Source organism: Equus caballus, chromosome 5 (genome assembly GCF_041296265.1).
Source record: "Equus caballus isolate H_3958 breed thoroughbred chromosome 5, TB-T2T, whole genome shotgun sequence".
Taxonomy (NCBI): domain Eukaryota; kingdom Metazoa; phylum Chordata; class Mammalia; order Perissodactyla; family Equidae; genus Equus; species Equus caballus.
Window position 1 is genome coordinate 79,742,538 of NC_091688.1, and position 27,784 is coordinate 79,770,321.

Below are 27,784 nucleotides of genomic sequence, written 5' to 3' on the forward strand. Positions count from 1 at the left end.
AAGAAGAAACAAGAGGGTTCATCAAGTCCTATTATCCTTAAAATTTGAATTCCTGAGCAAAAAGCCTTTCTGAAGCCTATTTCAGTAATTACAGACTCCCAGATAGGATCCAAATTTCTCCAGTCTTCAACTGAACCTTCTATTATTTGGCTCCAAAACCCTGAAAGTGGATATAAATGCCTACTGGGTTTTCCCAGCTTAAAGATAAGCAAATATAGCCCACAACAATAAACCTATATTGGCAAAAAAAATAATATATATATATATATATTTAAAAGCTTTGTTGTATGCAAAAAAGAAATTATCTGTGAAATTCTACAAATGCTATTCACCCACTTAATGCCTTAAAATTACTTAACGTACCCATATATTCATCCATTCAATGCCTCAGAATTTTGAGAAGCTAATTTCACTGAAAGAGTCCCCTTCTCAAAAGAGGCCAGAGTAAACATTCAAAGAAAGGAGAGCACTGCTTTTCAGTGACATAGATAGTCATTTGAACATAGATCATCTATCAATCTTGTCTTCTCTTTTTGAGGACGCAAGCATATGAGCTTTAAAAAGTAAAAAAAAAAAAGGAGAGAAATACTCAAGGGAAAAATAAGCCTTTTTTTAAAAAGGTGATAGTTAGCTTCTTGGTCCTTAACCAAACACAGACATGACAAAATAACAAACACAACTATGAAAAATTATTTGTATTCAAATGTATTGTCAAGATTTCAAGATTTGACACAGGCACAGATAAAAGGAATGAATTAAAACAAAAATACATAGGTCAGTTATAGACTTACCTCTATTTCAAATATGTTAAAAAAAATATTTTAGTCATACTTTTTAAAAATATGATGATTGAGGTAAATTTTTTCTGTAATTCAAGTCTTCTCAATCATCTTGAAATACTTGTGAGCTGAACTCATACTTTAAGGCAAGTCCTGATTTTAAATACTCATTTAATTAATGAACTCTGTTTCATTTAAAATTGCTAATTCAGGGAGAGAGTTTTTCTAAAAAACATTTTATTGCTACAAAGGGAAACATGGTCACAAAAAGCTTTTAAGCGTGTCTTAACGCAAATTACTATTTAATGTCCAATGCAGTAAAAAAATACACAGAGCACAAAATACTTGCCCAATTTATCTCTTCTAGGGTAAGTATTCAAAACATTAATGCACACTTGAATATATACTCCCAAGAGCAGCATTTAAGTTCAAATGATTAGAATAGATATACTAACAATACACATCTGTTATCCTTAACACCAACAAAGTAATAAAAATTAAGCTTAAAAATTATACAATTTATCGAATCTAGGTTTGATAACTATAAAAACTAAACTAAAATAGTCTTACCTTCATTTTATTAAACAAATGCCAAACATTTAGAAATTATATAAAATAAATTTTAATGTGTGGAATGCATGCAACATGGGTGTTAACTCTCATATTTTAAACTATTAAAATTCTTACCCTTTTCCACATTAGGACAAAAATTTAAAGCTTCTTTTAAATCTGACTAATACCTCATATTTAATTTTCTTCAGATTGGTCGACAGGGAAGCTGATAGGCTCTTCCTTTGCTGCTTCTTCCTCTACTCCCTCTCCTTCCCCCAGTGTCTCTCCTTCCCCCAGTGTCTCTCCTTCCCCCAGTGCCTCTCCTTCCCCCAGTGCCTCTCCTTCCCCCAGTGCCTCTCCTTCCCCCACTTCCTCTATGTCTCCCCCTTCCTCTACTCCTCCACCTTCTCCCACTTCCTCTACTTCCTCCACTTCTTCTACTTCCCCCACTTCCTCCTCTTCTTCCTCCTCTTCCTCCTCCTCTTCTTCAATAGTTTCATCAATCTTTTCTTCCTCTTCCTCATCTCCTTCTATTTGTTGATCTTGAGAATGATCTTGATTTTCAAAAGGATTCTCACCCTAAAAACATGAGAAGAAATAGTTCTGAAAATCAGCACATTCATTTTTGTATCAGTGAAATTCGTATTTGCTATATCATTAAAAATAAGCACTATTTGAAGCTTTTTATTTTAACTTATGACAAATCTATTATTCATTGAGTACCTATTCATACCAACATGAGTATATAAATGACTGATGTCATTACTTTATACTCCATAAACTAGAATGCTTAAAGTCCACATTTTCTTAACTGAATTTCTAAAATCATATATATATATACACACATATATATACAAACACACATATTTATATATGTGGGTTTTGGTAGGAAAAAAACAGATGAAGCAAAGATTTCTGTTCTACCTAATTGAACTAGTATTCAATGTACTCCTGTTGCAGGATCTCTTTAAAAAACTCAAATGAAAATCAAGCACTTTTTAAAACTCAAATGAAAATCAGGTACCTATTAGATATCATGCCCTACTTCTACTTTAAAGAAGTAGATAAATCTTTACTTCATTAAACATTCACAAATATAATTTTATTTTAATATCTTAGTTTATTTAAATACTTGAATTATGTATCTGGATAAAGTCTCAAAAACTGGACCATATCAGAAGGCTATATTAATATAGTAAGAAATGAAGAGGCAATGAGTGTTATTAACCAGGGAAGTGTAAGGCTCGTGCTATACTTCCAGACAAACCAGGTAGGAATGTGCGGGATGAACTGGAGTAGCAAGAGCAGAAATGCTAGTGAGGGTGCTACTCTAATAGCTTAGGAAAAGAAAGTGTAAAAGATGCAGCAACACCACTAACAGAACAGGTAAAGTAGGATGGGGAAAGGGGAAAAAGCAGGTATACGTTATATATAGTTAGAATTTCAGATGTCTAAATGTCTAATAATAGGCAGCTATAAATTTGCAACTGAAAAGAGAAGAGAGTTCAAAGTTAGACATTTAGATTTGTGCACTGGTAGCAGAAAGTGAATAGTGAAGCCAAGGTCTTAAATAGGATAGCCTGGGGGGGAGGAGGAAAAAAGGGCTGAGAATAAAACCCTATGAAAATGCCTATACATGGGGGCAGAAGTTGGAAAAGGAACACTCAATGCAGGAGGAAAGCCAGGACAGTAAAATATTATCTGGCAAAACAAAGTTTCAAGAATAAGTGATAGATCAACAGTGTCAAGTGATGCAAACAAGTAACAGTAGCATAGAATTGAAAAAGGTCACTAGACTTTATTATTATTAATGCTGAGTGAGGGTACTTGATGGATTTATTATTCTACCCCTTTACTTTGGTACATTTAAAACAATAAAATGTTAAAATTTTTTATTTGAAAATTAGGTGACTGGTACTCTTTGAGCAGTTTCAAAAGTATGATGTAAGTGGAAGTTAGACAACAATGACTGCCCAAGAACGAATCGTCACAATTTGCTGGGCAGCTCGCAAAATACACAGGCCCATGGGGCCTGCCCTGTGGTTTAGTGGTTAAGTTCGGCACACTCTGCTTCGGCAGCCCAGGTTCACAGGTTTAGATCCCAGGTGTGGACCTATACCACTCGTCAGCTATGCAGCAACCCACATAAAGAGTGGAGGAAGACTAGCACAGACGTTAGCTCAGGGCTGACCTTCCTCAAGCAAAAAAAGATTGGCAACAGATGATAGCTCAGGGTTAATCTTCCTCAGCAAAAAAAACACAGGCCCAGGTCCTACACTCTAGGATTTTTATTTAGTCAAGTACTGGAGCTCTCGCTAAAAACACAAATTTCTGAATCAATTTCAGATCTCCTGAATCAAAATTTCCAGGGGAGAAGTCTGATAATCTGCACATTTAAGAAGTACTTTGGGAGATATTTATCAGAGAAACCTGAGACCCTAATTCAGAAGGTCTTAAAAAGGGCCTCGGCAGCTTCTTATTTGATTTTAGCCTCACAAGTGATTATAATTACATACAGTCATCCCTCGGTATCCCCAGGGGGATTGGTTCCAGAACCCCTGCAGATACCAAAATCTGCAGATGCCCAAGTCCCTTACATAAAATGGCACAGTATTTGCTTATAATATATACACATCCCCCATATTCTTTAAAGCATCTCTAGATTACTTCTAATATGTAACACAATGCAAATATTATGTAAATAGTTGTTATATTGTATCGTGTAGGAAATAATGACAAGGAAAAAAGTCGCTACATGTTCAGTACAGACACAACCATCACAGGTCTTTTGATCCAGGAATGGCTGAATCTGCGGTTGGTTGAATCTGCAGATGAGGAATCCATGGATACTGAAAGTCAACTGTATCTTCAACTGAGAACTATTAGGTTAAAGAGTGAATAATACACAGGAAGTAAAGAGCACAGGGCAGGGTAACCCACCTTTTCCAGTATGGTGGTAAGAGAAAAGATAATAGGATGGGGAGGGCCAGAGTCTGGGAAAAGTTAAATCATTTTTAGTTTAGGGAACTCATAAGCATGTCTGTTTGGGGAAGAACAGTAAAATAATAAAGAGGAAAAAAAATCAGATACAAGTAAGGAAAGAGATAACTGATGAAACAATAACACAGATAAAGGGCAAAAAAAGGGTATTCTCCTTCATAGATAACAATAAAGGTGAGGGAAAGACACACAAATCTAAGGCAGAAAGGAGAAAACTTACAGAGTTCATATCTTACGGTCTCAATCTCCCTAAGACAAGAGAGAATCTGTGAAGTGAGGGGAGTGAGGATGAAATCTGGATAAGTGAAGAGTAGAAAAGGTTTGAAATAGTCACTAAAGGAAGCATATTGAATTGAGTGGTAATAAGTAAAATTATGGTGAACTGCAGTGAAAAGGTGGCAAACATAGCACTAGCACAATTCCACAATAGTTTTAGTAAGACAGACAGTTAATAACACCAACCAGAGACGGCACAGTGCTGGGATCTGGTAATGGGTGGAAGAACAAACGAGTAAGGAATTATAGAAGGGCAGCACTGCACTGTTCCAAGCACGTCCAGGCCAGGGAGTGAAGGCAGAACAAGATGATACAGTTGAAGAATTGGGAGAAACTGATGCACTGCTTAGTTTCATGGGACAAAGATTAAAAAGGGTATTTTGTCAGAATGAGAGCACTTGGAAGTGAAAGTTTTAAGCCATGACCAGAGCTCACCATGAGCAGAGGATACTCTGGGGGATGACAGCAGGGAACAGAGCAGACAGGAATGCCGAACAAAGGGAAATCACACTAAGTAACGTGACATCAGTGCTTCTTGAATTTTAAGATGCATATGAATCAACTGGAATGTTGTCAAAATGAAGATTCTTATTCACCAGGCCTGGACATGAACTGAAACTCCGCATTTTTAATGAGCTTCAAAGTGACACCTTTACTGCTGGTTCATGGATCACATTTAGAGTAACAAGGTCCTACAGAAGTTCTCCTCAGTTCAGGTACTTTCTCCACAATATGCACATAAGCAAGCCAGTCCCACCAGTGATGTCTCTCATTCCATAAAGTGACTCTAAAGAGTAGCCTGAAAATCCTATGTAGAAATTCTAACTTGTATTCTTCTCTCATTAAAAATTACTTTCATACATCAATAGCTATCATTAACTTCTCAAAAGTTTGTGATACAGCAAGGAGAAAAATCTATTTTTTTCTACTTGAGGTATAATGCTGTTATCTTTTTGATGCCTTCTCTCTCATAAAATTGGATTTCTCTTTTTTCTCTTTTTTTTGGTGAGGAAAATTAGCCCGGAGCTAACATCAGTTGCCAATCCTCCTCTTTTTGCTTGAGGAAGACTGGCCCTCAGCTAACATATGTGCCAATCTTCCTCTATTTTGTATGTGGGACGTCGCCACAGCATGGGTTGATGAGCAGTGTGCAGGTCCGTGCCTGGGATCCAAACCCACAAATCCCACGCCACCGAAGTAGAGCACGTGAACTTAACCACTGTGCTACTGAACTGGCCCCTGCATTCACTTTTTAAAAGTAGTGTCAAGAATGTAGTAAATAGTGACAAATACGATTAACAAAGCAGAAACTAGGCCCCTAAGGAACAAGTGGAAAGAACTGATATTTATTTAGCTTGGAAGTCACTTGGTTGAGAGATCATTTAAATGGTGATTAAATACATATCAGGCTTCTTCACAGAGTACCTGTTAATCACCACGATAGCCAAAATAAACAAAACCCCTCAAATCTATACAACAGTTATATAAAAATTTAGTTACTGATGTAAATACTGTCGTGCACCACATAACAACCTTTCAGTCAACAACAAACCACATATAGACAGTGGTCCCCTAAGATTAGTATCATACAGCCTAGATGTGTAGCAGACTATACCATCGAGGTTTGTGTGAGCACATAGTGTGATGTTCAGACAACAACAAAATCACCTAACACGCATTTCTCAGAAGGTCCCGTCATCGAGCAACACACGACTATAACAAACTTCTGTAAATCTTCAACATAACATCTCTCTCCAGTGTAGGATGATTTTAAATGAGGTACTGTTTCATAAAGACTCACACACTAACCTCTAAAATTTATTTCTATTAATTTCCTGAATAACAGTTAAGTTCGTCTTTGTACGATAAGTGTTCATAATATTTAAAAAATGATTTTATGCAAAGGATTACCTAAATAATATATGGTAAAAATTCTGAGAAGCAATGGGTCAGGTATACCTAATTTTTCACATCTTTCACTCTATGAGTTTCCTAACATTAGGGGCAAACTTCCTTTCTACTGGCCTCCTGATTCCATGAGGGAGCTTTTTCTGAAGCAACATATCTGATCTCCTGCTTTCCCCCTAAATTTTTTATCCAAGGAAGAGGAATGCCTTATCCAATTAGTAGGCTTGGAAGAAGAAATGGACGTGCACAACTCCATCTCTCCTGGGTCCCCTTCTTTTGGGTCTTCCTAGTAACAGAAAGGATACATTCTAGTCTGTTCTATGTCATGTGGTACACTAGGGGAAGCCTGTTGCTGCTTAGCTGACCCAGTAACAGGCTGGGGGTATGTAAGGCTATCTGACTTGGGAGTGAAATATATTAGAAGGTCCAGATTAACTACACATCTAAGACATATCCTTCAAGTCATCCTTTTTTTAAAAAATCAAGAATAAAGCTGACATTCTGATCTTCTATCAGATGATTGTGTATCTCTCAAATGATCCAGAGCTAGAAAGAGGATGAAAGAGGAATGGCTTATTGCTTTCTCCCATCACAAATCCCAATAACTGGGAAATAAGATGTTTTGTCTATGTACAAGATACGATGTAAAATTATTCGCAATGTTGTACTATATTTAAATATCACAAAGAGTTACTATGTCACCATTTAATTATTACAATACTACAATATAACCTAAGAAGTAAGTTTTTGTCCTAAAATCTTACCTTAACAAAACGTTCATATCGTGCCTTCACTATTGGATTATTTAAAATGCTTGTAGCAGTCAAGACACTCTCTCTTTTTATTTGTTCCTTATAAGCCTATGAAAAATAGAACACAAGGAGGTATGCACTTGAAAACCATGCCATGAAATATATTTCCATAATTAAAAAACACTGTATGCTCAATTCTTTAGATTTAAATGATTTACTTTCTGGCAAATTAAGCTATAAAGCAACAGCAGCTACTGTGACCATAATCTAAATCACCTATGGATTAAAACAAGATTCAATAAGCCAACCTGCTGCAACGAAATCACTCAGTCACCAAATACTCTAAGTCTAGGTCTACTAGACAGTTGCTTTCTCTCCTCTCTATTCTACACCCACCTCCCCCAGCTCCAACTACTCCAACTATTAACTTTCATGCTATCATAACAGAAGGAATAATTTTTCATACTGTTAGGAGTAATCATCTTCCTCTGGGCTGTAGTTATCACAAGACTGTATTATACAAAGGAGGAAAAGTAATAATATAGAATGTCTAGTTGCCAAAAAGGTGTCAAGGAAACATCAAAAGAGAAATGAAAGAACAAAGATTTTTAAAAGATTATATGTGCTCAAAGTGGCTAAAAAAAATCTGAGTTAAATGAGGTTCACATTGACGCAAAATATGAATTTAAGACCCAGGTATGTTCTATCTAAAACTTAAATCTTTAGGGCCAGCCCAGTGGCACAGTGCTAAGTTCACATGCTCCACTTCCGCGGCCTGGGGTTCATGGATACAGATCCTGGGCACGGACCTACACACGGCTCATCAAGCCATGCTGTGGCAGCATCCCACATTCAAAATAGAGGAAGACTGGCACAGATGTTAGCTTAGGGATAATCTTCCTCGCCAAACAAAAACAAACAAAAAAGCTTAAGTCTTTAATATTTAAATTTTTAAATATGCTTTTCAAACTAATGTCCCACAATATAAACATTTTTTATTTGAAGTAAATCTGACTAAATAAAACCAACCAACATAGAAACCAAAATATGCTAATCAAAAAGAAAACAGTAAATTCTTCTACAATTTCTGAGTAAATTCTACTCAAATTTACTAATATATTATATATTATATATTACATACATAATATATATTATAATTATGATAATCCTAGTTTTTTAATTATTTTTCCCAACCATCAGAGAAATGTATATTATAATCAAACCTTTACTTTCTTTTTTGTTCTAAAACTCACACATGCACACACTCATAAAACCATTTTTTACCAACTTAAAAAAAATGTTAATAATAAAAGGAATAGTTCAACAACAGCTATGATTTCCTGAATGCTTACTATGTACCAGGTACTATTTTAAGTGTCTTTTATATTTTAATTAACCTAATCCTTTAAAAGTCACACAAGAGTAGAATGATTCTCCATCCCCATTTTATATAAGGAAACAGATAAAGTTAATTTACTTGTTTAACACACGTTATGTACTGAAGCAGAATTCAAACCCAGAAAGTCCTGCTCCAGAGCTGACAATCTTAACCATTACACACACTGTCTCTCTAGGTATTTTTACAGTTAGTCATGTCACCCAACTAATTGCCCTGAGGATCACAAAGGCAGGTTAGGAAGCATTTAACTGTTGAAAAGATGCAATCACCAACCACCCTGAACCAGGGCAAGCCCCACCACAAGAGCCAGGCCTATGGCCTTCGCCTCATTTTTAATGCTAAGATCTCCTCTGCTGCACCAACTCAGGACTTATTACCATAACCTGCAGTACATGTGGAAGCATGTTTTCCAAATGAGCCTGCAGAAGCGAATGCCCACCTCTCCCTATTGAATATTCGTTCCCCATCCAAAATAAAAGGCCCCAGCTTTCCTCTGTTTGAAGACAGCCATGGCTTCCTATTTGCTGCAACTAACTTCTACTTTGTGTGACAACTACTTATGGTCAAGAGTCTGACTGTAACTCGCCAAGGGGCGAATCCACTTTTGGTTCGGTAACAGTCACACATGAGATTAACAGGATTGGCCTCGAGTAGGTAGGTGTGAAGCAACAACCTTTAAACGATGATAAAGGATTGATGAATAACTCAATGACTTCATTAAGATAGATCAAAACTTACCTGCTTCCCCTTGATATGATCAGGGGATTTTAAGTGCTGCTGAACTGAACTATGTAAAGCAGGGATATACACACTACACGCACTGCAGTGAACAGTCTCGACTTTCATCATGTGATCATCTGCAGTAACACCTACAAAAGGAATTCAATTATCAGTAAGAAAAGTAATGATTCATATATTCCTATTTCTGACAAATCGAGTTTTTACTATTTCACTTCCATGATTACTTATAGCCCTTCTTCCAAAAAAAGATCAGAGTCTATAGGTTTGTTTATGTTGAGTTTTCTACATCTTATAAATCTGCATATATGGATAAAACATTAAAATCATAAAGTTTAATTATATTATATTGCCTAATCATGTTATACCATCATGCTCTGAGGCCTATAAGTCCATTTCGCAAAAACATAAAAGGAAACAAATGTTGATTTTAGAGTAAAATAAGAATTTCCATGATTATGATTGTGGGTGGATAGGGATGGAGAAAAGGTGTCCACCTTGGATTCATAAGCAACAAAAAATATGTTGGATCTTGAAAATGGTGATCAAGGTTTATTACAGGAGAAGGTATAAGTATATTCAAGGGAAAGATGTGAGAGAAAACGGTATTTTTTGGGAATTGCAAGTAATTCAGTATGGCTGGGGCACAGAGCATAAAGAAGGGACAAAAGATGTTAACAGAGAAAAAGAGTAGGGTCTAGATCATGAAGAGCTTTGCATGCCATGCCCAGGAATTAGAACTTCACCCTGCAGAGGATGAGGGAGCCACTGAAAATTCCTGAAGTAATGAAATCATGTAGTAGAATTAGAGACAAGAAAGACTGGAAGTAAGGAAACTAGTTAGGAAAATACTACAATTATCAAGAGAACAGATAAAGATTTGAGCAAATGCAATATTTAAAGAGGAGGTAAAGAAACAGATCTGGAAGATATTTAAAGGAGAGAACCAATAGGAGACACTGCTACAGACAGAGAAAGTAAAAGTGAGTACTTAGGATTAATTTCATACTTGTGTCTTTTATGGCGAGGCCACTTTCCAAGATAAAGGAGATACTTGTTGAATTTTTGTTTTGTATTCTTTATGGAGTGGGGCATGCTCAAGAAGAGGGTATTTTTTTGGATATGTTGATTTTGCGGCACTGCTGAAGAAAGACATCAGTAGGCAGTTGGATGTATGAGATCAGAGTTCAGAAGAGAGATCTGTGTTATAGATGTATAAGTGATTAACATATAGATGTTAATTTAACCTCTGTAAGAAAATGAATTCATCAGGAAGGAATATAAAGAGAGATGATAATGGGACTAATGACAGAATACTGGGAAATATCAACTTCTAAAAGCCTGGTGGGGAAAAATAGCACAAAGAGAAAAATGACAAAGGAATAAAAAGCACATCAGGGTAGTGAGATACCACGGAAACTAAGGGAGGAAACAGATTCAGGAAGAATAGCGTTATCAGTGAAAAATGCTGCAGAAGTAAGATAATTCAAAAGAACATATTGAAGTTGGTGTTGGTAACCTCTGTCAGAGTAGTGTCAGTAGACTAATGGTAGCAGAAAGTTGTCTACTTGTGAGTAAAGCAATAAATGAGAAGTGAAGAAACAGAGACTAGTGTGGACTATGCTGAAAGAAGTATGATTGTTTAAAAAGAAAGGCAGGTTTCAGGGGAACTAGTGTCTGTTTTTCCTTTCTTTTCCTTCGTTTTTTGGGTTTTGTTTGTTTGTTTTTTAAGATAAGAGCATAGGCTTCAGAAACAGAATCAAAAGAGAAGAAAAGATTGAAAAACAGAAGAGACGAGTTCAATATTTGAGCAAAAGTCCTTAAGGAGATGAGAAGGAATAAGAGGGCCAAAGAAGAAGTATCTTCCACCTAGAGGTACAGCTGATTTCTCGTCTAAAACTTAAGTGAAAGATGTAAGGGTAAGTAGTGATAATTTGTAAGCATGAGAACAGAAAGTCAAAGGAATTCATTTCTGATAACCTACTCAGGACTACCACACAGAACCATGTGCTGTATCACTCTAGTGGGCATCACTTACATTCAAACGGGCTATGGTATGTAAAACGTACATGTAAATTTCTAAAACAATTTGGTTAAACACTCACCTTCCATAACATCTTTTTCAATTACTTTGACTGCTTCTGTTTGATTATTTGTCTGTTGCTTACGAATAGATGTTTTCTTGAATTTATTCACCATACATTCCTAGAAAACAAAACAGGAAGAATCCAAAATGTTTTCAGTGAGCACTGAGTATAAGCTTAGTACCATGCTCAGCCTGTGGAAGACAACAATACCTGTTATATAAGAACTAATATCTGTTCTCAAGGAGCTTACACTTTAGTTGAAAAGATACCATAAAATACTAAGAAACTACAAAAAGTCTTCACTTTTCAAAATGTATTTCAAGTATATAGAGAAAAAGAGATCAAACACAGTAGGAATAGTCAAGAGGTCTTCTCAGGGCAGGTGAGTACTTAAGTCTTAAATGACAGCAAGGAACCAGTTAAGGAATAAAATTATAGAAAAAAATTTTAATGAAGGGATACAATTCTGCAAGGATATAGAGGAACGAATGATCACTGTATTTCTAACCTTCTAACAATTCCATTTCTTCTGCCCAAATTAATTGTATGTACAACTAGCAGGCCAGCTCTAGCCCATTCCTTAAGCATCCCTGGCCCTAACTATCCTCCTCTTCTCGAAACCCCTTCTACCCACACTATCATTCTTGGCTCTTTCACTTAACCGTGTCATCTGTGTATGTGTGAGTGTGTTCTAGTTCCTGTTATTGTTAGTTCACTGAGGGTAGTTTGAGTGTCTTCAGTATCTGCACGACACCTTCCTTAAGTATTCAAGAAAAACTGTTGAACTGATGACCACACACTGATAATACAAAGGACACTAAACAAACACCCAGCAGGCTCCCTGGCTCTGAATTCAGTAAGCAGACTCTGCCACTTACTGAAAGTCACTAAACTGCTCTGAGCATGATCTCTTGTGATAAAAAGGAGTTGCTAGCAGGCTTAAATGAAAATACCCAGCACAACACGAGGTACATAGTCTCTCAAAGGATGATAGCTGATTCTACACCAACAAATAGTTGTTAAAGGAATTCTTTTCCTGACACCTCTGCCAGAAACTACTCTGAAAAATGTAAAATCTTCCCTCAAATAACAAATCTAAACTCTATTACAGAGGAAGAATTCACATCTAATTCTGGGCTAATTTTAAAACGACTCATCCTTTAAGTATAGAGCAAATTAAATTTTTAGAAACATAAAATGAAAGAGATGGGAAACTGAAAAAATAAGAAATTGAAATGTCAGAGAGTGTCTTCTTCATTTCAAAAACAGCTACTTACATGCAAAAACTCCATAACTACTTTATCAAACTTGGTTTGTTTCTGAATATGATCTAATGTTTCCTGATGTGAAGAACTTTCCAGATGCAGTTCAATATCTTTTTCTTCAAATGTTCGAAATTTACAAAATGAACATGTGAATGCCATTCTATAAGGAAAAAAAAAGTTTTCTTTTATTTACTTAGAAAGAGTTCATAAGAATATAGCAATGAAACTAATTACCAGCATAAATGATTTCCTTTCTTCCATTTTCTGAAGTAATTTAGTTTAAGTCAGAAAAACAGTGTTTCTTTAAGTACCTATATGGACAATACTATCATTATACCACTTTGCATTTCTGGCCCACCCAGGAACTTCTGCGTATGAAAGAGGGAATCAGTGTTATCCACTTAATCTAGTCCTAAGCTATCCACTTCAAGCCTAGACCAGTTAGAAAGCCAAAGTAAACCTCAAGAAGTAACGAGTTCCAAAGTTCCACTACTTATTTTACACTCTGTTCCATCCTCAAGCTTCCAAACCACTAAGGCAGTATCAACAAAGCCAGGTGGAACACCAGACAACCATAATTCACTCCCTTGGAGCTCCTGGGTAATTAAAAGTCCTATCCTCTAAAGGCCACTTGAGGATGACTAATAGGCCTGGGCTGGACAAATGCACACATTTAGAAGCTTACGTGCCATCCCAGAATGAATTTCCCCTTTTTCTACCATTTAACTGTTCCTATCTTATATATTCTTGTTATTTTCTTTTCCTTTAATTATGACAACAGTTTCCCAACTGGTTTCTCTGTCTCCAGTCTCCATTTTCTCTCAAATAACAAATCTAAATTCTATTAGATTTCCTCTATACAGAGGAGGAATTCACATCTAATTGTGGGCTAATTTTAAAACAACTCATTCTTTAAGTAAACAGCAAATTAAATTTTTAGAAACAGAAAATGAAAGAAATGGGAAACTGAAAAAATGAGAAATTGCTCAAATGTCAGATAAAGTCCTTTTCATTTCATTAATTCCTTACACTACTATTAAGATTTCTTTTCCTGGTTAAGAGTGTGGGGTCTGGAGCCCATTCTCGGGTTTACATCCTAGCCCCTTTCTGTGACCTTGGGCAAGTTACTTAACTTCTCTAGACCTCAGTTTTCTCAGCTTAATGAGATGAGAACCCTCACAGAATTATCACGAGGATTAAAAAAAATTAATACATATAGAGCCCTTAGAACAGTTCCTGGCACAAAATAATTATTCAATTAATTATTACTTCCAAAAGGAGGCAACAGCCACATTACTGCTCAAAAGGCTTCATGGCTCCTTAAGGTTCCAGAAACAGTTAAAACATTTTCAATTGTCGTTTAACAAAGCTCTTAATCTCTTCTCTCTCTCTTTTTGGCTTTACCCACTAATACCTTTAACAATATCTGGCATACAGTATGCCTTCAATAAATGTTTAAATTAGATTACACCTTTTACCCCGACTGGAGTCATTTTCAATCCACATAGCTTTCCATTTCCTGAATATCAATGAAACACTCCTGTTCCTTTGCTTTTACCTCAAGTCATGCCCTCTACCTGGGCTGCCTGACAACTTTGACTGCAACCCTTGATTCCTAAATCAGTTCAAATACCAGCTCCATCCGTCTCCCTGACTTCCCTGCACTCCTATTTAGAAGTCATCTCCCGTAAGAGCACTCTGCATTCTCTTTTGACCATACACTCTTCTGCACATACTGCTGTTTGTCCACATCCCTCAGACACCCATCCCTTTCCTCACAGGTTCCCTCACCTTCTCATCCTCTTTATTATATTGAAAGCATTCAAATATCCAAAAAGAACATATCACAAGAATAGTTATTTACTGTCAATCTCTTATCCTCCTAACTCAAAGTAAAACTGCTCTGGTAAATTAAAATAATTTTAGACTATTTTAAAGGATTCTTATCCTAAAATGGCAACTTAACTGAACTGACATTCTTTTGGTTGTGCCATCAGGTTTTATATTTAGAGTTATGGAGAAAACAGCTAAATGAAAGTTCAGTTCTTTTATTTTCTCCAAATCACAACATTTATTACATTAACATCGATACATCATATCCAAATCTATCATTTTTAATGGGGAAAGTATTCACAGGATAATTAAATAGAAAAATTAATCTTACAATGTAAAATCATCTTCAGACTCCTACACGTTTGACACAAAGTGTTCATTTCAATTTATTTCCTCACCAAAGTACCTAAGCCGATTACCCCTGTCAAAAGAAGGAATTACATCGGAGGGAGAGAGATACAAGAACTAAAAATAGCTGCCCCTTAAAACTAGAACTTCTTTTTATGGGTTAATTCTTAATAAGCTTAATCCTACTCTTTCACAGGTCCCAACAAATTAGGAGTAACAAACCAGAAAGAGCATAGGAAAAGATTATTAAAGCTGGACACAAAAGTTACACAAGTAATACCTAGCAGACTAAAATCAAAGACACTCTAGGGGACAGCCCCGTGGCCAAGAGGTTAAGTTCGCACGCTCCGCTTCAGCGGCCCGGGGTTTCGCCAATTTGGACCCTGGGCGCGGACATGGCACCGCTCATCAGGCCATGTTGATGCGGCATCCCACACGCCACAGCTAGAAGGACCCACAACTAAAAAATATACAACTATGTACTGGGGGGATTTGGGGAGAAAAAGCAATTAAAAAAAGAAAAAAGAAGATTGGCAACAGTTGTTAGCTCAGGTGCCAATCTTTACTAAAAAAAAAAAAGACACTAAAAAAATGGGAATTCAGATGCGACTGAATTTTCTTTCACTATATTTCACATAATAAAACCAATGCATATATTAAAACCAAGTAACAACAAAGAGTATCCTGTTTAATACGAAAGGAAATTCATACATTTTAAAAATACTTTCATGGAAAGGTTTGCATATTCTTCTCTTATAATGTTATCTTTTGAATTAAAATAAAGTTTTAAACATCTAGAAAACTCACATAAGTGAAACATTTCATTCTCTTCATGCTACGCAAACAAGTTAACTTTTAAAGAGCAAAACTATATTCTGAACGGGAAATACACTGAATTTACCGTTCCAGTTTTATATTCTTTATTTTCCTGGCATAAGCAGTACCTAAACAGATTTCAGAGGAAAAAATATCAATTATTGTCCTTTAAAAAAAATTCCTGGCAGTCTCCTTTTTTCCTATGTATAATTTTACATCTTGTATTTATATTTTCCTATTTTGCTCACATTTTCTCCATCCTATTTTAGGCTTTATAAACCTTCATTTTTAACAACGGCCCAAAAGCCCACGAATGGATGTGTCAAACCTTACATATACTTGATCAATCCCTATCACTGGTATTTGTTTTATGTTTGGAGCTACTATATATACTTTTTAAAAAATTCTGGTTGGGTGATACTTATCTAACTTTAGACATTAACCATTTCTCATGTTTATAATATTTTCCAAGTCTGTTTTCTTTCTAGTTAAAATTTTTACTTAAACAAATCTGGTCATCATTTCCGTTGTAATTTATTCCATAACTTTTAAGCCTAGAAAAAAAAATATTCTTGCAGAGATTAAAATACCCCATTTTCAGGGCCAGCCCCGTGGCTGAGTGGTTAAGCTTTCGCACTCTACTTCAGAGACCCAGGGTTTCACCAGTTTGGATCCTAGGCACAGATCTAGCACCACTGGTCAGGCCATGCTGAGGTGATGTCCCACACAGCTCAACTAGAAGGACCTACAACTAGAATATATAACTACGTACTGATGGGCTTTGGGGAGAAGAAAAAAAAGAAAAAAACACTCCCTTTTATCTTCCTGTTATTTCCCCTTTTTTTAGGTTTTTTAATCCATCTGAATTCATCCTTGCTGGTCTAAGAAGAGGATCCAAACTATTTTTCTTGTTATTTTTCAGTTACCAAGCAATTCCTCTTTCAATATCTTCTTTATTACATAATACATTCTTATATATAATGCATATGTTTACAGGTTAATAATTCTGTTACACTGATTACCTTTTTCCTAGTACCACAGATTCTTAACTATTGCAGCTTTCTAATGTCTTAATATCAGGAAAAGCTAGCACCTACTGATGTACTCTTCTTTTTCAGCAGCATCTTTGGAATCAGGACTGGGAAGATCTGACATATTTGTAATATTTAGTTTTCCAATCCAAGAATATCACTATATCTCCATGTAGTCAAATCTCAGGAAGACTATGCGGTTTTTCTTCATGTTATAACATGTATTTCTTTTCAAGAATACAGTATTTCTGTATATTTCTTATTTTTGGATTACAATTATGAATGGGACCCTTTTTTCATATATTTTCTAAGTGGTGATTACATATAAATATCAAAAATCAAAAGCATTCCGACACATCTTTGATCAAACCTTTTCATTTGATTCTGAAGAATTTTTTCACATTCCAATTCATATATTTGCCTTTTCTAGGAAACTGTTTTTTAATGAGCCCAATTTTCTGACTCTACTAAGCACAAACCTGTATCCATCTCCATATTTCTCACTGTTTTTTTCTCTTCTGCGCCTTTGTTTCTCTCGCCGAGCCTCAATTCGCCGCTTTTCCTCTTCTTCATTTTTAGGATCAGTTTTTGCTAGGATATCAGACAAAACAGTCAAAACCAAAACCCATTTTTCCATTCTCCCTTTCCAGGCCCCAGTTCATAAAGTACAGACATACAAGGTTTACTTGGTGATCGTAATCTCAACTGAACTCCCCAGAAAAATCAGAGTTTGAGATTACTCAGTATTTCTGAAACTCCATTCATTTGAACACCATCATCACGAATTTTGCCATATTTACTTCTCATCTATGTGATTATTTGCTACAAATTTTTCTTTAAATCTGCTCATTTTTTCTTATTCTCATTTTAAGCAATAATATCTATATCATGTAAAATCATCTTGAATACAACACTTCAAGAAACACTGAAATAACCTGATCTTGAATGAAAACGGAAATTCAATGAGCAATGGAGAGCCTTAGATGCAAAACCTCATATACATTATAGCAGCTCTCCCAAAATTTCTTAAAATGTATAAACCCTAAAAGGTTTTTTTCTCTTCTTTTAAAACATTTTTTAATGTGAATATAGTAAAGTAATATAACATATGGTACAAAATTACCATTTTAACCCTTTCAAAGTGTACAATTCAGTAGTATTATGTATATCACAGTATTGTGCAACCATCACCACTATTTACCTCCAGAACTATTTCATCATCCAAAATGAAAACCCCATATCCATTAAGCAGTCACTCCCTACTTACCCTTTCCCCAAGCCTCTGGTAACTATTAATCTGCCTTCTGTCTCTATAGATTTCCCCATTTTGGATATTTCATATAAATGTAATCATACAATATGGGGCCTTTTTTGTCTGGCTTCTTTTATTTAGCACAATGTTTTTGAGATTCATCCATGTGTTTTACAATATATCATTATCTCCTTCCTTTTTATGGCTGAATAATACTCCACTGTGTGGATACACCACTTTTTTTTTTTATCCATTCATCTCTTGATGAATATTTTCAATGTTTCCACCTCTTGGCGACTGTGAATAATGCTGCTATGAACACTTGTGTACACTTTTTTTTGTCTGAATACTTTTCAGTTCTTTGACGTATATACCTAGGAGTGGAATTGCTGGGTCATGTGGGCAGTCTATGCTTAATCATTTGAGGAACCACCAACCGGTTCCCACAGCAGCTGCACCATTTTACACTCCCACCAGTAAAGTGTGAGGGTTCCAAATTCTCCACAGCCTCATCAACACCTGTTATTTTTCTTTTTTTTTAAATTACGGCCATCACTTCACATGCTGTGAAGTGGTATCTCACTGTGAGCAGGTTCTTTCTTATAATACATTTAACTTCAGACTAAAAAAAAACTTATCTACCCTTAAACTACTTCTTTTATGCATTATCATTTTGGATTACCTTTGGCAAAACATCTAATACAAAATCATGAACATCTGGGGACTCATAAATTTGACAGTAAACAAATATTTATTAAGCACTTGCTATGTATACGGTGGGATGTTTCAAAATTACATAAAATCAACACCTTAAAATTCAATATCTAGATTATTTTTCATCATTTTATAATAGCTTAAATGTACATTCTCATTTTATTAACCATTTTCAATATCTTCATTCAGTTTCCCCCCAACTCTCACTCTATGGAAAATCCACCTGCATATGACCTCAAACTAGAAGTAATTTCATTTCCCTTTCATATGCTAAAGCTACAATATAATATGTAGTACCCCCAGTCAAATGACAGAATATGGTTCCTTTCCTACTGCTTTTCAACAAATCACATAGTCTATGCTAGAGTGTAGGAAGACCTATTATTCCTGAATGTTCAGCAGATATCTTTCAAAAGGCTCACCTCACACCTGACAGTGAAAGCCTGATTTGACTATAGAATTTTTGCTTCACCCTTAGCTACACTACAGTATTCTCAGTTTAGTTAAAAAGAAAAAAAAAAGTTGGGTAACATATATCTGCTTCAGTTTCTATATCAGTTCTGTATCAAACTTTGCAATATTTATTTAACTATACTTGAAAAATATATCTTTGAAATCTGCCCCAAGAGGATCAACTGAATTGCCTATTCTTGTAATATCTAGAGAACACAATTTGGTAAATAACAATCTATCAATTAACACAGTATAAAAAGTATCCCAACAGACATTCCACTAACTTACTATCAGGTTTCCACAATTCCAGAATATTATTATTTTTTATTAAACAATATAGATATCAATTGCGCAGGAAAGTAGATTTAAGAATAGTATTTAAACCTTTCCTGAGTTTTGTATTATGGTGCGTACATTTTGAGGAAAGAATCTAACATTTGCAATTGCAATTACTTTTTTCAAATATGATATAATAAAATGTCTATAACGTTACAATTAGAAAAAAGTTGTTTTAAAAGAGGAAAAAATAGTACAAAGCAATTTTCTGTTACAATCACATGGAAGTTTAAGTGAAGAAACATGGCTTTGCCATTTAGTGGTTGTTTAACCCGGGCAGCAAGTTTTTTATCAGCTCTGTGCCTGCTTCTCAGCTACAGAGGGTTTGATACACACACCTATACCTGTGTAGGTTGATGTGAGAATGACCTAAGTTTAATGCACATTATGCCCTTTAACACAGTGCCTAGTGTGCCATAAGAATTCAGTTAAGTGCTAGCTTACTATTATTAATAATTACTACAATCCCTCTTTTGTCAAATTAATCCTTAAGCAATTTAAATGAAGATGAAATTCGAAAGACAAAACATACTTCAGTATCCAAAAAATACAATAAAAATACCCTGCTTTTAACTAGGACTTATCTAGGTCTCCTTGCTTCTTTCCCTCCTCCCTCTTTTTTTATAATTATTTGAAGGCTATCAAGACTTTTTTTAGCACCTCTGACATCAAAGGAATACAGACTCCAATGAATTCCCTGTAATGCTCAATACATCTTATTTTTAAAACTGAATTTGAAAAATATGATGGGAAACTTTTGGAATATTCATTCATTACAATTATCTAAACCTCCTCCATTCCTGATTAGATTAATCAACTATAAATTCTAAGGAAGAGAGTAACTTTTGTGCCCTTGCAATATCACCTAACTTAGAAAGACAAAACACTTCTCACTCATCAAGGCAAAAATAAATATAAAAAACAAAAAATAATTTAGTGTACAACCAAAAATGGGCAAGACATTTGTTTATATTATTTTGCTATTATATGTTTTCACAGAGAATGTGTTTAAAAAGACATTTTCTTAGCTTTTATTTATGTATATCCTTGACTTAAACTAATTTGGTCAAATGCACTTGATTTCATTTAGAGATATACTATGAAGTTAAAAAATAAAATACAATAACAGAGAAAAGTGATAGAGTAATCTGGCTTTGAACTTTACAAAAAAAAACTGTATTGAGATATAATTCACATACCATATAATTCATCCGCTTGAAGTGTGCAATCCAATGGTTTTCAGTATATTCACAGATATGTGAAAACATCACCGTGATTAATTTTAGAACACTTTCATCAACTCACAAAAAAAGCTGGTACCCTTTAAGTATTACTATCTACATACCCCATAGCCCAAAGCAAACACCAACCTACTTTCTGTCTCTATAGATTTCTGTATGCGACATTCATATGAAAAGAATCATATAATATGTGGACTTTTGTGACTGGCTTCTTTCACTTAGCATAATCTTTCCAAGGTTCATCTAAGTTGTAGCATGTATCAGTACCTCATTCCATTTTACGGCTAAAAACACTCCATTGCACAGACACATCACATTTTATTTATTCATTCATCCACTAATGGATATTTGGGTTGTTTCTACCCTTTGGCTACTGTGAATAATGCTGTTATAAACATCTGTATATAAGTTTTTGTGAGGATGTATGTTTTCATTTCTCTTAGATATATACCTAGGAATAGAATTGCAGGTTCATATGGTAGTTGTTTAACCATCTGAGGAACTGCCTATTTTCCAAAGTGGCCACACCATTTTACATTCCCACTAGCTGGGTATGAAGGTCTGATTTCTTCACATCCTTGCTAACACTTGTTATTATCTGCCTTTTTCATTCTAGCCATCCAGGTGGGTGTGAAGTGGTACCTCACTGTGGTCTTGGTTTACATTTCCCTGATAACTAATTGTTGGGCATTTTTTCATGTGCTTATTGGCTATTTATATTCCTTTTTTTTGGAAAACTGTTCAGGTGTTTTGCTCACTCTTCAATTGGGCTATTTGTCCTTTGAGTTGTAAAAATTCTTTACATATTCTAAACACAAGGACCCTAATCAGATACACGATTTGCAAATATTTCCCCCACTCTGTGGGCTCTCTTTCATTCTCTTTACCGTGTCCTTTGAAGCACAAAAGATTTTCATTTTGATAAAGTTTATCTATTTTTTCTTTTGTTGCTCATTCTTTTGCTGTCATCTCTAAGAATTTCTTGCCAAATCCAAAGTCATGAAGATTTACCCCTATATTTTCTTCTAACAGTTTTATAGTTCTAGTTCTTGCATTTAAGTCTTACATTTAGCTTTTACATGTGGCTATCCAGTTGTCTGAACACCATTTGTTGAAGATTATTCTCTTCTTCTAATTTTGGCATCCCTTTTAAAAACCAGTTGACCATAGATTTATGAGTTTATTTCTGGACTCTCAATTCTATTCTACTGATCTATGTCTGCCCTTGTGCCAGTACCACACTGTTTTATTTACCGTTGCTTTGTACTAAGTTTTGAAATCATGAAATCTGAGTCTTTATTTTGTTCTTATTTTTCTTTTGTTCTTTCTTCTTTTGTTTTGGCTATTTTAAGTCCCTTGCAATTCCCTATGAATTTTAGAATCAATCTGTCAATTTTTGCAAAGAAGTCAAGTGGAAAATTCTGATAGGGATTGTGCTGAATCTGTACATCAGTTCGGGGAGTATTACCATCTTAACAATACTAAGTCTTCTGAACTCCGAACATTCATTTAGTTTTTCCATTTATTTAGGTCTTCTTTAATTTCTTTCAACAATGTTTCATAGTTTTCAAAGTATAAATTTTGTACTTCTTTTCTTAAATTTATTCCAAAGTATTTTATGCTTCTTGATGTTACCATGAATAAAATCGTTTTCTTAATATGATTTTCAGCTTGGGTCTCAATTTTTTAACAACGTAAAAATGGAAATATGATTATTTTGAAGAGTTATCATCTTCAGAAGACTAAAACCAAATTAATTTTCCAGAAGAAACAGTTTTTCCTGGTAGTAAGGACCATAAAAAATGTCTTTCCTTTGTCCTCATAAAGGGGATTCTATGTAATGTGAGATACCACTTCCACAACACCACCTCCAACAATAAACATAACACCAAAAAAGGAGTTTGAGGCAAAATTATGTGTGAGGCCTTTTTAAAAATGTAGATGTTCTGGCTCCACCCTAAATCAGGATTTAGGGAAGAGGAGCAGACAAGGGCATGTGAATTTAAAAAGTATCTTTGGGTAATTCTGATGTTCATGACTGATTAATAACTGCACTAGGGGATTCATGAATCTAATTTCTACAATTTTAATTATCATGCAGTTTGTCTACATAAACATGAAAAAAGTATCTAAAAGCACTGAATTTTAAAAAAATAAAAAGCATCCTAATTCATAGCAATTATGTGTTCTTACTTACTGGGTGATTTGCTGAGGTTCATCTTCTCCACAGGTTTTGCTAGCTTGGGTTTCTTGATAAAGGTTCCACCAGGCTTATTAAATGGTTGCATCATTTTTCTCTTTATTCCTCTTGCAGCGGTAACTGTGACATTGGTGGGTTTGTTTTGATAGTCAACAACAATTCCGGGTCTATGAATGCTTCCAAAATCACTCATATGCTGCAAATTTGTGAAATCAAGAAATATTAGCATAATATCCAAAGATAAAGTATGAATTCATACAAAATTTCCAAGTTATCTATCTACTAATTTTCACCTGAAAATTCCCCAGAATGTAACTAAATTTTATATATGCACTCTGAATAAACACATTGAAAAACTTTGTAAATTATTACATGAACTCAAATCCAGTGAATCAGTAGTTTTATTTCCAGTAGAACAAATATGGATATTTCCTATTTTCTCATTTTTACAATGCAAAATTACTTGAGATCATAAACAACATTATGTGCCTGTCAGAATATTACCACTTGTACAACTCTCTGACAACTCCTCTTCAGAGTTCCTAATTGATGTTTTCCCATGAAAAGACCTTAAAAGAAATCTTTATTTGACTAAAGCCTGGCTTAAAACTAAGATACGCAAAGAAGATCATATTTGAAGTTTGAAGTAAAAAAGATCCAGAAATCATTTAGGATTTCTCCCTGTTGAAAAAGGGAATGAGAAGGCGAGATGGAACATTAGTATGAAATAGGAGAGTTAAAGCATAACCATGCATCAACTTCCAAGACACACTTCAGATAAAGAATTACATCTGACGTTCCATTCACATTCTTACCTAGAGAAACATTTTCTGACCCAGAAGTCCAAGCAAAAGTTTACAGATGAAGAGTCATGCAACCAAACGACTCTTTGTGTCCCTTCCTCTTCTCTTGTCATTAACAAAATCCACTACACCAAGAAACCACATGTCCACAGAAATTTATTCTGCTAACCTTACTTTTAGAAGATAAAGAATGAGGAGTAATCTGAAGAGAAGGATCCAATGGGAATTGTACAAGTGAAGATTAAAAAAGAAAGTCCTATTGGTTCATCTACTTCATTAACAGGAGGAAAGAAACAAAAGTCTATTCAGACTAGAATGGTAAATACAAAATAAAGGAATACCTGTTTTTTTATCATGAAAACAAAATTGATATTTGAAGTCTCAATAAGGAAAAAATCATCTGCCTAAAGTAATATAAAGCATGGAAAATATGTTTCTCAACTTTTTAAACCGAAATAGATTTTCAATTTCAAAACCCAAAGACTAGTACCTCAACTATTTTCAATTAACCTACAATGATAAAATATGGTGGAACAGCAACATATCAGTTGCTTACATTTGTATATCATGTTTAGAAAACCTATCTAACCTAGTAGACTTGAATAAATTAGTGTTTCCAGGTATTTATATAGTCACATCAGAAAAATCTTCATTAATTATCCATTAAAGGTGCAATGCATTTTACATAAGTAAAGAGTTAACTGTTATAAATGCAAAATTTCTACACAAGCATGACAAACTACACTGATGTCAAAGGCTAATGAACAGTCAAAACCATGTGCCCTACCACATTTTTTATCAGAAGTACTTTCCTATGCAAAGAGATTATTAAGACCAACTGACTTAAAAAAATTCTTACATGATAGCAAAAAAGACAATATTCTTCATATGATCAAACTACATAATAACCCCACAATCTACATACCCTTACTGGGTAAAGTTTCATGTCAGTCAAGTTACCTAAAAACATAAGGCATAATCTTTACACTATATATCCTGAAATTAAACACTTCACGAGTAGTATATTTACTCATTTAAGCAATAACTTACAAAATATCACTTCCTAGGAAGGAGCCAAAAACATGTTTGTACAGGTATGAAATTATTTCTCAATAGTAAAGCTAGTGACACAGGGAAAAGAGAACACCCAGGAACAGGACATATTGTAAGAGAGTGAGTTAGCAAAATTAACTGACCACAAATCATTCTACAACCTATTATACATATCAACTTCTTCACCATGTACATGGCTAAGCTACCCTCATCTATCACCAACCTTTAGTCTCTTGTGTTTAATGTGAAACATGAAGCTTTGAAGAAGTGCTATGTGCTAGAGTTTAGCAGCAAAGTATAAACATTTTATCATACATTGCACCTTTAACCTACTCAAGAACTCCAAAAGGGTTCAAGTTACCTTTTACAATAATCCAAGAACTGTCACACCAGCAAAACTGCTAGTGTTTACAAGGAAAAATGCAACTCCTTTTAACCCCTTTTAGACCAAACCTAATATCCTCACCTTTTTAATAAAGGGAGCTTGGCAAAACTTTATAAACAATCATCTCACACTGCCACTTATTTTCTAAGGTGCTGGAAAAACTTTTACAGGCAACCTAAAATTATGCTTATGACTCAGCTTTTGCTTCAAAATACACTGGGATGAACAGTGTTTATTCTAGTTGAAAACCATGGTCTTGAAAGGGTTTAAAAGAGTGACTAGTGAAAAGAATCTGAAAAGATTCTGTTGTACTTACTCCTCGGCCTCGGCCTCTGCCTGTTGATGGTCCTCCAAAAGCATCATAGTTTCTGCTTCCAAACGTACTTTCAGGATAAGCAGGCGTTCCTCTCCCCCGAGAGCCTACAGGTGCAGGCTTCATATGGGGTGAAGAAAAACTGCTGTAGGAAGAGTAATTCTCTCTTCCTCTGTCCTCCATAAACCCAGGCCTCAATTTTGAACGGGAGTAAGGTGCTTCCCAGCTAGACCCGCCCTGGTTTCTACCTCCGAAAGAGTCAAGGCTATTCCGGTAGGAGCTCTCAAATCGACCACCATAACTACCTCCGAAGCGGCTTTGTTCGGGTTCATTAAAACCATAGCCAGATCTGTACAGATCTCGCCCACCCAGAGAAGACCTGGAGTCGTAAGACTCATAAGGTCCAAACCTGGAAAAGTTGCACAGTAAGGGAAAAAACAAAAGTAAGCTTACTAATGTTAGACAATTCAAAAGACAAATTATCAGATGACATTTATCAACTAAAATTCATTTATATCATACTGGTTTGCACAGTTCTACTTTTGTTCACGCTTGATTAGGGCTGGGCAATTCAACATGAGACCAGATAGAAAGCTATCTGAGTCTGTTTTTAAACATGAATTGAGTTAAGTAAATGTTAGCTTAAAAATCTGCCTTTTAGCAGCTTTTCTATTTTATTAAAAAGAGAAAGATTTGTCTGTCATTATTTAAGCCCAGCCCTAGTCTTGGAAAAAGTCATTTGCTAAAGTTCACAAACTACTCAAACTTTCTTTGAATCCATCCCTAATACTGAAAAATACAAAACATTGACAATACTTTGGCTTTCAATAGGGACACAAATTGAAGACTACACAGATGTAGGGTCTTTGTGACACAGAAGAGATCCGTATGCACCCCAATAATCTATATCACAAAACTGCTTTATTGTGTCTGTAGTAGTCAAAATTTGGAGAATTATTTCTGTTATAAAATTTGACAGTCTGCCAAACTTTGGCTAAGGTCAATAATCAATCCTCAGTCACTTGTAGACTAGTAAATCTAACAAATCTAGAAGAATAAGCACATAAAATAGAACATAAAAGTAAAAGACCACCAACATATACCCTCTACATATGAATTTTCAAGGCAGATGAGGAAGAATACATTTTATAATGTCTTCAATTATTTGAAAAAGTATTTCCTGGCAGGAAATTATCACATAAAACTACCCTAAAAAAGGGAGCTCAGAGTCTCCTCAAGGTTTTAATAAAGTCAACAGAAGAAACAAATCATCTTACTTCTCACAAATCTAAAGCATGGATTACAAAAGTTGCTTTGTATCTTACAACACAGTTTTGTAAAGGCCTACAATTATACATGAGATAAATGATAACATCTACAGTTTATGTACATTACATTTACATGTAATAGGGCAATAACCAATATATTAAAACATTTAAATGTTACATTATTTCAATTATTTACAGATCACTAAATAGAAGGTACTATTTACTTCTGAATCCTAGTAACCATATAAAAATTATCCCTCTTTTCCAACTATGTTTTTCAAAACATCTATAACATAAGCAAAATTGTTGAACTGTTCCTTTTCTTGATTTATCTCTACTATAAACCACAGTGGCACACTTGAAGCAGAAAGAAGGAAAGTAAGCATCATTCAGTCCATCCTTAAGGAATCCGGATCCTTCAATTTATGAAGAAGGATGATAGTTTCAAATGTTTCCTAACTAGTTTTACTTATATTTAGTAGGAATCTTTGTGCCTCAAAAAGTGGATCCCCTTGCCCTGAAATGTGGTCAACCCTAAAGCCTGTAGTAGACCAACTAGGTTTAAGCTTTATACAGTATCAACAGTAAAACAAAAACACAATCTAAACTATAGTGCATTAAAATAAGCAAAAGTATAGTATTCAAGGCTTTAATACAATGCTCCTAGTCTAGAGCACAGACTTTTTTGGTGTAAGTAGTACCATCCAATAAATAACCTAGACATGACTTAAAGAACATTTTTATTATTACAATATGCTCTTGCAACTTACTTTAAAATTAAAATAATAACTATCTTAAATGTTTCTTAGAAATTAAATGTCACTAGACTGGTTCAGTTAAGCCCATTCTAGTCAACGACTTAAGCTTTATGCTTTACAGAGCACCCACATTAGGAAAGATTTTTTAAAAATCATTAAGAAAATGCTTCACAAGTAATATTTCCAATAACATTTTTATATCATTTGTTCAGGACATTCTGATT

At 34.8% G+C, this 27,784-nt stretch overlaps 1 protein-coding gene across 3 annotated transcripts in view; it reads right to left on the bottom strand.

Moving 5' to 3' along the window:
- Window positions 1-689: 689 nt before the first annotated feature.
- ZNF326 (zinc finger protein 326) overlaps window positions 690-27,784 on the bottom strand; it is a 37,506-nt gene continuing 10,411 nt past the window's right edge. For 2 of the 3 annotated variants that reach the window (XM_023641691.2, XM_070267322.1), the window contains 7 exons: window positions 22,978-23,176; window positions 17,264-17,375; window positions 12,769-12,916; window positions 11,510-11,609; window positions 9,405-9,535; window positions 7,280-7,375; window positions 690-1,910 (listed from right to left, as the gene is read on the bottom strand). In XM_023641691.2, coding sequence (XP_023497459.1) covers window positions 1,527-1,910; window positions 7,280-7,375; window positions 9,405-9,535; window positions 11,510-11,609; window positions 12,769-12,916; window positions 17,264-17,375; window positions 22,978-23,173 — 1,167 coding nt within the window. In that variant the 5' untranslated portion in view covers window positions 23,174-23,176 and the 3' untranslated portion in view covers window positions 690-1,526. Of the gene's footprint in view, window positions 1,911-7,279; window positions 7,376-9,404; window positions 9,536-11,509; window positions 11,610-12,768; window positions 12,917-17,263; window positions 17,376-22,977; window positions 23,177-25,537; window positions 25,944-27,784 lie in introns of all 3 variants that reach the window. The other variant, XM_023641690.2, reaches the window with a different exon arrangement.